Source organism: Salmo salar, chromosome ssa12 (genome assembly GCF_905237065.1).
Source record: "Salmo salar chromosome ssa12, Ssal_v3.1, whole genome shotgun sequence".
NCBI classification, from domain to species: Eukaryota; Metazoa; Chordata; class Actinopteri; order Salmoniformes; family Salmonidae; genus Salmo; species Salmo salar.
In genome coordinates this window covers 70,301,062-70,312,525 of record NC_059453.1, presented here as the reverse complement: position 1 = coordinate 70,312,525, position 11,464 = coordinate 70,301,062, and the positions used below count along the sequence as shown (strand labels likewise).

The 11,464-nt window shown below is 46.2% G+C and overlaps 1 protein-coding gene across 1 annotated transcript; it reads left to right on the top strand.

Annotated features, from left to right (window-relative positions):
• The first annotated feature begins 444 nt into the window (after window positions 1-444).
• LOC106565959 (taste receptor type 1 member 3-like) lies at window positions 445-10,363 on the top strand. Its single transcript, XM_045692096.1, has 8 exons — window positions 445-1,060; window positions 1,271-1,571; window positions 1,828-2,184; window positions 2,586-3,008; window positions 3,122-3,325; window positions 3,466-3,586; window positions 3,866-4,236; window positions 9,548-10,363. The coding sequence occupies exons 1-8, from the start codon at window positions 834-836 to the stop codon at window positions 10,199-10,201; spliced, it is 2,658 nt and encodes an 885-aa protein (XP_045548052.1). The 5' UTR covers window positions 445-833; the 3' UTR covers window positions 10,202-10,363.
• Window positions 10,364-11,464: the final 1,101 nt, after the last annotated feature.

The following is an 11,464-nucleotide window of genomic DNA, read 5'->3' as shown; positions in this document are numbered from 1 at the left end:
AGCTGTTTCATCATATGCGAAACTCGTCATACCGGCTGTATTTCAGCCTGCCTGAATGGCAATAGTTCAGATACATGAAAACATGAAATGACCCCGGCAGCAGAAAAGGACATGAGAGAGACAAATAGGCTTCTGTTGATTTGCCACCTGACATCTGATTTTCTAAATATTATAGATCTATGAAATGGAGATACCACAGGGACTCATCAAACACATACATGGTCACCAGTGAGGTTTTACTGTCTTATAAAAAACTGTGCAAATCAGGTATGTGGTATTAAAGTGCTGATATCTTCTAACCCCCAACAACACTCTACACTGATGAGGTCTGATCAGCCAACCACAAGCAAATAACAATAAAATGCTCAGGAAGTGTGGGACAAGAACCTGTCACCTGGTGATTTTCATATGTTGGTGTCTCATTTCAAACATCTTCACATGCACCATCAATTTAAATGCAAATGCACCTCCGGAGTCATGCTGACAGCAACAGCACACCTGTGATGAGACCTGTAGTCTGGCACAGGACAGCCTGACCCCAGGTATTCAGTTCACCACTCATCACAATACAGTAGACACAGGAGGTGCAGACAGACTGATAGAACAGTTCTCCCCATTGACTCGCTGGGCTGTGAATGTACCCATACAGGTGAGCCTCTCCATCACTCTGTAACTGGTTGGCAAATGACCTTTCTCTCACAGCATCAGCTGCTGACTCTGTCTCTTCTTTCTCTCCCTTCCTCTCACCCTTTATTTCTCTATCAATGCATCTCTTTAAACTCTCATTTGATGATGCCTTTTTTACTCTCTGACGTTTGCCATGTCCTCCCAACATGTCTCTTCCTGCCCTCAGCAGCATGGCAGTAGCATTGAGACTGCTGGTTCTATGCTGGCTGTTTGGAGCAGGGTGTAGTCAGAGCTCTCCACCATGGTTCCAGAACATCACTACAACTCTGTTCAACTCTTCGGGAGACATCCTCCTCGGGGGGCTCTTCCCCATCAATGATCTCACCAGCAACTTGAGCCAGAGAGTAGAGCCGGACAGCATTAGCTGTGACAGGTACAGTAACACAAGACCCACTTATAGTGAATGATTAATGTACTTTTGTCTGAATATGATGTTTGTTCTGTCTAGTGCCTTTATACTGTAATCGTATTCCCAGATTGCACATGTCTCATTCTAATTATTGCTTGCTTCTAATATGTTTGAATCATCTGATCATGGAGAGCACTATAACAGCCCCTCCCTGTCCTGTGTTTGGCATGGCAGTATTAATAAGTTTGGTTTGGGTATGGCCCTGGTGATGAAGTACACAGTGGATGAGATCAACGCCAACTCCACCCTACTCCCTGGCATCAGGCTGGGCTATGAGATTTTCGACACCTGCAAGCAGTCTGCCGTCATCGTGAAGCCCACCCTCTTCTTCCTCACAGAGGGCTCCAGCCGGGAGCTGGCCATCATGTGTAACTACACAGACTATGTGACCCGTGTGGTGGCTGTCATCGGCCCTTCCACCTCAGAGATGGTCTCAGTCATAGCAAAACTACTGGGATTCTTCCTCATGCCACAGGTTTGTTTGGTCACATGTTGGAAAGTTGTCTTTCAATGCAAACAATAACATCCTCAAAAAATAAGGGGATAAAAAAAATTAAGAATACAGCTTTTGTCCCTCTACAACAATCCCTTAAATGTAATTTCGATTGAACTGTGTGCTGTGGTGAAACTAAGATGAACATATGAGATACAACTGCAATGAGTATAGACATAACCGTTTGTTTGTAATCTACTGTTGTTTCATCTGTTTCTTTACCATGTGCCCCCTGTAGATCAGCTACAGTGCCACCAGTGACAAGTTCAGTGACAAGAGTCTGTACCCATCGTTCCTGCGCACCGTGCCCAGTGACAAGAGGCAGGTGGAGGCCATGGTGCGTCTGATGAACAGGTTCCAGTGGAACTGGGTGGCTGTCGTAGGCAGTGAGGATGAGTATGGACGTCAGGGCCAGCGCCAGTTTTCTACCCTGGCAGCAGAGAGCTCCATCTGTGTGGCGTACGAGGGGTTAATCCCCATCTATAGCGACCCACAGCCTGTGGTCAGAGAGATGCTGGACCGCATCACAGAGAGCAAAGTGGGTGTGGTGGTGGTGTTTTCTCTCTCCCAGCCCGCCAGAGCCTTCTTCACTGAGGTCAGTAAGACAGCAAGTCACACAAGAGGTCTAGAGAATTTTACAAAGTTGTAAAAAGTTTCTCAGAAGCTTTTCAAAAAGCTTGACTGCTTTTAAGTACAGTAATACTAGTTATTTATAGCATCTAAATTCAGATTAGAGGTATACACTAATACCAGTGGAGGCTGGTGGGAGGAGCTATAGGAGGACAGGCTCATTGTAATGGCTGGAATGGAATAAATGGAACAGAGTCAAATGTGGTTTCCAGATGTTTGTTGTGTTTGATACTGTTCCATTTATTGCATTCCAGCCATTGCAATGAGCCGTCCTCCTATAGCTTCTCCCACCAGCCTCCTCTGAATAATACATTTGTCTGTAAGAACTGGGGCAATGTAAGATCCCAACATGCTGTTTGTGATCAGGTGATCAGGAGGAATCTGACAGGGGTCTGGGTGGCCAGCGATGCGTGGGCCCTGAACAGTGACTTGTCAACTCTCCCAAACATCCACACTGTGGGCACTATCATTGCCTTCACAGTCCACAGCCAGACCCTGGGCCTGCTCACACCCTACACTTGGGAACTCTTCTCCAGGATCAGAGAGGAGAGGGCCAGGCAGCCCTCACCAGGTCCAGATACCGAGCCAACCCATAGTATGAACCCATGCCCAGACTGCTGGAACCTGTCCCCAGACAACATAAGTCTCGTGACAAAGCCCATACTGCAGAGGTCAGCTTTCAGGGTCTATGCTGCCATCTACAGTGTTGCACACGCACTGCACAATGTGCTCAGGTGCAATGCTAAGAGCTGCCTGAGGGACGCTAAAAGCAAACTCTACCCCTGGCAGGTACATTCTCCCTCAGTATTTTTTTCTCCAAACAATGATTATGTGAAGCTGTGCAAGGTACTTTACACATGCTATTAACAAAGATAAATAACACATTGATTGACACCCTGCAGCTGTTGGAGGTGCTCAAGGAGGTTAACTTCAGTCTAAATGGAAGTCATTTTGAGTTTGACAGTAATGGAAACCCAAACATTGGCTACAACATACTACAGTGGGTCTGGGGAAACAACAACCTGAGTTTCAAAGATGTCGGCACCTTCAATGAGAACCTGTCAATCAATAACACCCTCATCCAATGGCATACAGTATGTGCTAAGGTAATCTCCGCCCGCATCTCCTCATCAAACATTATGTTGCACTTTATCGGCTTTTCACATTTTCCCCTCTGGGACTAAACATTTCAATGTGCCAGCTACGCTCTGCAAAGTGGTTCTCTCTGACACCACCTCTGCTGCAGGCCCCTGAGTCTACCTGTTCCTCTGAGTGTGGCCCTGGCCAGGTGCGCAGAGTGAAAGGCTTCCATTCCTGCTGCTTTGACTGTATTGACTGTTTACCGGGCACCTTCCAGAATGGCAGAAGTGGGTGATTCACAGACTTCCATCAATCTATGCATTAAAACTCGATAACTCTTGAGATTATGTTTTGTAGATTTATTTGATATTTTCCTCTAGCGACATGGACATCAGCTTTACACTTTTCTCACATGCTGACAAACGCTGCGTAAAACAAAAATGCTCAATACATCTACAAAACTGAATGGTGTGAGTGGTGACATTATAAGACTGGCCTTAAAACTTTCTACTCTTATCAGGTTCTATCATTCTAACTACATGTCTCTGCTCCCTCTCTGACTCCAGTGGACATCCAGTGTACCCAGTGTCTAGATGGCCAGTGGTCCCTGATACGTAGCACCAACTGCACCAAGCCTACCTTTGACTTCCTGACCTGGGGCCAGCCTGAGTCCTTGGGGCTGCTGCTGGCCATGCTGGTGCTGCTGGCCTGTCAGGGGGCTGTGGGGGTCCTGTTCCTGCAGCACCGTGGTTCTCCGCTGGTGAGGGCCTCTGGGGGGTCCCTGGGTGGTGTGTCCCTACTCAGCATGATGGGGGGCTGTGCCTGCCTGCTGCTGTTCCTGGTCCAGCCGGGGGACATGGTGTGTCGTCTGCAGCTTCCCCTCAGCTCCATCTTCCACACAGTCACCCTGTCCACCATCCTAGCCTTCTCACTGCAGGTAAAGCCTAGACCTATAGAACACCAGACAAACATGAATCATTGAGATATTATACATCTACACTATATGACCAAAAGTATGTGGACATATGCTCGTCGAACATCTCATTCCAAAATCATGGGCATTAATACGGAATTGGTCCCCCCTTTGCTGCTATAACAGCCTCCACTCTTCTGGGAAGGCTTTCCACTAGATGTTGGAACATTGCTGTGGGGACTTGCTTCCATTCAGCCACAAGAGCATTAGTGAGGTTAGGCACTGACGTTGGGCGATTAGGCCTGGCTCGCAGTCGGCGTTCCAATTCATCCCAAAGGTGTTTGATGTTGTTGAGGTCAGGGCTTTGTGCAGGCCAGTCAATTTCTTCTACACCGATCTCAACAAACCATTTCTGTATGGACCTCGCTTCGTGCACGAGGGCTTTGTCATGCTGAAACAGGAAAGGGCCTTCCTCAAACTGTTGCCACAAAGTTGGAAGCACAGAATCATCTACAATGTCATTGTAGATTGTCATTTTTACACCACGGACCCCTGCTGATCCATCACGACTGGTCTGCCGACGTAACCGCATGAGGGGGCTTCAACAGACTTCTTCCATCGCGACGTCCCTCTAAGGCCCTTCTGCTAGCCTGCTAGCCCCGGCCCGCTAGCTGTCTGAATCGCTGTGTCTTTAGCCCGTCCAGCTACTCATTGAACCCTGTGATCACTCGGCTACGCATGCCTCTCTCTAATGTCAATATGCCTTGTCCATTGCAGTTTTTGTTAGTGATTATTGTCTTATTTCACTGTAGAGCCTCCAGCCCTGCTCAATATGCCTCAGCTAACCCTCTTGTCCTACCTCCCACACCTGCGGTGACCTCACCTGGTTTAATTGATGTCTCTAGAGACAATTCCTCTCTCATCGTCGCTCAATGCCTAGGTTTACCTCCACTGTATTCACATCCTACCATACCTTTGTATGTACATTATGCACTATTCTACCGCGCCTAGAAACCTGCTCCTTTTACTCTCTGTTCCGAAAGTACTAGACGACCAGTTCTTATAGCTCTTAGCCGTACACTTATCCTACTCCTCCTCTGCTCCTATGGTGATGTAGAGGTTAATCCAGGCCCTGCAGTGCCTAGCTCCACTCCCATTCCCCAGGCGCTCTCATTTGTTGACTTCTGTAACCGTAAAAGCCTTGGTTTCATGCATGTTAACATTAGAAGCCTCCTCCATAAGTTTGTTTTATTCACTGCTTTAGCACACTCTGCCAACCCGGATGTCCTAGCCGTGTCTAAATCCTGGCTTAGGAAGGCCACCAAAAACCCTGAAATTTCCATCCCTAACTATAACATTTTCTGACAAGATAGAACTGCCAAATGGGGCGGAGTTGCAATCTACTGCAGATATAGCCTACGGAGTTTTGTCTTACTATCCAGGTCTGTGCCCAAACAATTTGAGTTTCTACTTTAAAAATCCGCCTTTCCAGAAACAAATCTCTCACCGTTGCCGCTTGCTATAGAGCACCTTATGCCCCCAGCTGTGCCCTGGACACCATATGCGAATTGATTGCCCCCCTCTATCTTCAGAGCTTGTGCTGTTAGGTGACCTAAACTGGGACATGCTTAACACCTACAATCTAAGCTTGATGCCCTCAATCTCACACAAATGATCAATGAACCTACCAGGTGCAACCTCAAATCTGTAAACACAGGCACCCTCATAGATATCATCCTCACCAACCTGCCCTCCAAATACACCTCTGCTGTCTTCAACCAGGATCTCAGCGATCACTGCCTCATTGCTTGCGTTCGTAATGGGTCTGCGGTCAAACGACCACCCCTCATCACTGTCAAACGCTCCCTAAAACACTTCAGCGAGCAGACCTTTCTAATCGACCTGGTCCGGGTATCCTGGAAGGATATTGACCTCATTCCGTCAGTAGAAGATGCCTGGCTATTCTTTAAAAGTGCTTTCCTCACAATCTTAAATAAGCATGCCCCATTCAAAAAATGTAGAACCAGGAACAGATATAGACCGAGGTTCACTCCAGACCTGACTGCCCTTGACCAGCACAAAAACATCCTGTGGTGTAAGGCATTAGCATCGAATAGCCCCCGCGATCAACTTTTCAGGGAACTGAAAAGTCAGGAACCAATATACTCAGTCAGTTAGGAAAGCTAAGGCTAGCTTTTTCAAACAGAAATTTGCATCCTGTAGCACCAACTCCAAAAGGCTTTGGGACACTGTAAAGTCCATGGAGAATAAGAGCACCTCCTCCCAGCTGCCCACTGCACTGAGGATAGGAAACTGTCACCACTGATAAATCTACGATAATCTATCATTTCAATAAGCATTTTTCTACGGCTGGCCATGCTTTCCACCTGGCTACCCCTTCCCCGGCCAACATCTCTGCACCCCCTGCAGCAACTTGTCCAAGCCCCCCCGCTTCTCCTTCACCCAAATCCAGACAGCTGATGTTCTGAAAGATCTGCAAAATCTGGATCCCTACAAATCAGCTGGGCTAGACAATCTGGACCCTCTCTTTCTAGAATGATCCGCTGAAATTGTTGCAACCCCTATTTCTAGCCTACTCAACCTCTCTTTCGTATCATCTGAGATTTCCAAAGATTGGAAAGCTGCCGCAGTCATCCCCCTCTTCAAAGGGGGAGACACTCTAGACCCAAACTGTTACAGACCTATATCTATCCTACCCTGTCTTTCTAAGGTCTTCAAAAGCCAAGTTAACCAACAGATCACCGACCATTTAGAATCCCACCGTACCTTCTCCGGAACACAATCTGGTTTCCGAGCTGGTCATGGGTGCACCTCAGCCACGTTCAAGGTCCTAAATAACATTTTAACCGCCATCGATAAGAGACAATACTGTGCAGCTGTAATCACGACCTGGCCAAGGCTTTCGACTCTGTCAATCACCACATTCTTATCGGCAGGCTCAACAGCCTTGGTTTCTCAAATGACTGCCTCGCCTGGTTCACCAACTACTTCACAGACAGAGTTAATTCAGTGTGTCAAATCGGAGGGCCTGTTATCTGGACGTCTGGCAATCTCTATGGGGGTGCCACAGGGTTCAATTCTTGAGCCAACTCTTTTCTCTCAATACATCAATGATGTCGCTCTTGCTGCTGGTGATTCTCTGATCCACCTCTACGCAGACAACACCATTCTGTATACTTCTGGCCCTTCTTTGGACACTGTGTTAACTAACCTCCAGACGAGCTTCAATGCCATACAACTCTCCTTCCGTGGACTCCAACTGCTCTTAAATGCAAGTAAAACTAAATACATGCTCTTCAACCGATCGCTGCCCGCACCTGCCCGCCCGTCCAGCATCACTACTCTGGACGGTTCTGACTTAGAATATGTGGACAACTACAAATACTTAGGTGTCTGGTTAGAGTGTAAACTCTCCTTCCAGACTCACAATTAGCATCTCCAATCCAAAATTAAATCTAGAATTGGCTTCATATTTCACAACAAAGCATCCTTCACTCATGCTGCCAAATATACCCTCGTAAAACTAACTATCCTGCCGATCCTTGACTTCGGCGATATAGCCTCCAACACTCTACTCAGCAAATTGGATGCAGTCTATCACAGTGCCATCCGTTTTGTCACCAAAGCCCCATATACTACCCACCACTGCGACCTATATGCTCTCGTTAGCTGGCCATCGCTTCATATTCGTTGCCAAACCCACTGGTTCCAGGTCATCTATAAGTCTTTGCTAGATAAAGCCCCGCCTTAGCTCACTGGTCACCATAGCAGCACACACCCATAGCACGCACTCCAGCAGCTATATTTGACTGGTCACCCCCAAAGCCAATTCCTCCTTTGGCCGCCTTTCCTTCCAGTTCTCTGCTGCCAATGACTGGAACAAATCGCAAAAATCACTGAAGCTGGAAGCTCATATCTCCCTCACTAACTTTAAGCACCAGCTGTCAGAGCAGCTCACAGATCACTGCACCTGTAAGTAGCCCATCCATCTACCTCATCCCCATACTGCTCCTTTGCACCCAAGCATCTCTATTTGCACATTCGTCTTCTGCACATCTATCGCTCCAGTGTTTAATTGGTAAATTGTAATTATTTCGCCACTATGGCCTATTTATTGCCTTATCTCCCTTATCTTACCTCATCTGCACACACTGTACATATACTTTTTTATATTGTGTTAATGACTGTATGTTTGTTTTTTCCATGTGTAACTGTGTTGTTCTTTGTGTAGCACTAATTTGCTTTATCTTGGCCAGGTTGCAATTGTAAATGAGAACTTGTTCTCAACTAGCCTACCTGGTTAAATAAAGGTGAAATTTAAAATTTAAAAAAAAATTGTATGCTGTAGCATTAAGATTTCCCTTCACTGGAACTAAGGGGCCTAGACCGAACTATGAAAAACAGCCCGGGATCATTATTCTTCCTCCACCAAACTGTACAGTTGTCACTATGTATTCAGGTAGGTAGCGTTCTCCTGGCATCCGCGAAACCCAGATTCATCCGTCGGATTGGCAGATGGTGAAGCGTGATTCATCACTCCAGACAATGCGTTTCCACTGCTCAAGAGTCCAATGGTGGCGAGCTTTACACCACTCCACCCGACGTTTGGCATTGCGCATGTTGATTTTAGGCTTGTGTGCGGCTGTTTGGCCATGGAAACCCATTTCATGAAACTCCCGACTAACAGTTCTTGTGCTGATGTTGCTTCCAGAGGCAGTTTGGAACTCCAGAGGCAGTTTCAGAGGCAGTTTGGTAGTGAGTCCAGAGGCAGTCCAGAGGCAATTCCAGAGGCAGTTTGGTAGTGTGTTTTGCAACCGAGAACAGACTATTTTTACGTGCTTCAGCACTCTGCGGGCCTGTTCGATGAGCTTGTGTGGCCTACAACTTCTTGGCTGTGCCTTTGTTGCTCCTAGAAGTTTCCACTTCACAATAACAGAACTTACAGTTGACTGGGGCAGCTCTAGTGGGGCAGAAATTTGAGGAACTGACTTGTTGGAAAGGTGGCATCCTATAACGGTACTACGTTGAAAGTCACTGAGCTCTTCAGTAAGATCATTGTACTGCCAATGTTTGTCTATGGAGGTTGCATGGCTGTGTGCTCGATTTTATACACCTGTCAGCAATGGGTGTGACTGAAATAACCAAATCCATTAAAACATACTTTTGTATATACAGTATAGTGTAAATAGGTTTTCTTTGATGTAAAAGAAAGCCAACAGTCCAGGAGACATTTGAATGAATATGAGTGAGGAAGACCCAGAGTATCTTGAATCATAGATTAGCTCATTTTCCATCCTCCTCCCTCTTTTGACAGATTGTGTATGTGACAGAGTTCCCTGAGAAGGCTCCGTCTCATCTGGATACACTGAGAGGCCCTGGAGGCTGGCTGCTGGTACTGGCCTGCTGTGGTGTGCAGGCAGGGATCTGTGGCTATTATGTCCAGGAGGGGCCCTCTCTATCCCGGTACCTGGCCAAGATAAAGGTGACCTTTGTGAGAAAGTTCCTACGATGCCCTGTGGAGCCCATCTTATGTCTGGGCCTGATGCAGGGCTTCAATGGCCTCCTCGCCCTCATATCCTTCATGTGCACCTTCATGGCTGTGAAGCCCATTCGACAATACAACCTGGCCAGAGATATCACCTTCTCCACCCTGACCTACTGCGTGGTTTGGGTGGTCTTCATCCCCATCTACACCGGTCTGAATGACAAGGAACGCTCCATTGTCCATGTATCTGTCAGTTTGCTCAGTAACATGGGGCTGATGGCGGCCTATTATCTGCCAAAATGTCACCTGCTGCTGAAGAAACCTGAGCTCAACACAGCAGAGCACTTCCGGACCTTCCTCGAGGGAACTCTAGGAACTCCTCAAGAGGAACAGGACCAGGGACCTGCAGGGGAGGGACAGGTATCAGGGGAGGGACAGGTATCAGGGGAGGGACAGGTATCAGGGGAGGGACAGGGACAGTGAAATGTATTCTGTTTAATGTTTCAATAATATATACAATTTAATTTTGTGTGTTATACATTTCATGTGCATGTATACTAGTTTGATTGAATGATTTCAGTTATTTATCTTTGCAGAAATTGTGAATAAACACACTGTAAAGGAGCAGGGCCGTGCACAGACCTTTCAGGGGGTGCTCAAAATGAAAAATAAATAACATACCAAATATCTCTGTAGCAACTTTTTGTTCTTGCATAGGCATTTTTATTTCTGCAACAACACACACTCATCATCACAAACTGTAAGGAAGCTAGTAACAGTACCTCCTAAAGATATGATTGACATCGGGAAAAGAGGGTGGGCTATCAGCTGACCATTGATGTTGATGATTGATGTAAATATGCTAGTTATATAGCTCCATGTCTTTTAGTGATTGTGATTTACCTCTCTATATCTTTCTGCCTCTCTCTACTGCGTGTACCAGACAACCAGACCAGATATTGATGATGGCTAAATCAAGTGTTTATCAAATGTTATGATTCTGTAGCAGTACTGTTGGTATTTAAACTAGGTAGTTAGCTACACACGCTAGAACGGTGACTGCATCTCTCAAGCCATGCATGTTTGGATACCAGGTATGAGCAATCGCCATAGAGCCCCACAGTGGAGGTGTCATAATACCCATAAAACCTAGATGTCAAACAGGGAAATGGTATCCAAGCAATTTTCCACCATTCAATTTTAGAAACACTTAAAATAAGGGCTATGTTTTGTGTAGGCTTACCCTGGCGTGACGTTTTGATAACCATGTAAATCTCTCTAGGACAAGGTGACTTTTATCAATATATTAGGTTCCATTTACTCTCAGATACGAAACTGCTAAGGGTCAGATCGTAAGTTACTGGGGGGAGGAGTGGTCCAAAATAGGGGAGGGTTGTCAAACTTGTTTTTTTAGGGGGAGGGTTGTGTGATTTTTTATTAGGCACAGGGGAGGGTAGTGAATTTTTTCCCTGGTTTACAATCGCTCTTCTGCTTGTATTTTCCCTATAAACAATGGCTTTACTTACTTTTGATATTACCCTAATACAGTTAAGAAACATTTGTGAAAGTTTGGTATGGTGTGGCTATTATTAAGCTTTAGCTAATGCTGGCCTATGATATGAAGGCAGTGCGCCCCAGTGTAGTACTATTGTAGCTGGATTTGGCAGATTTATTTGGCAGATTTTTTGATGAAATATCTACATAGGCGTACAGACGCCCATTATCAGCAACCATCATTCCTGTGTT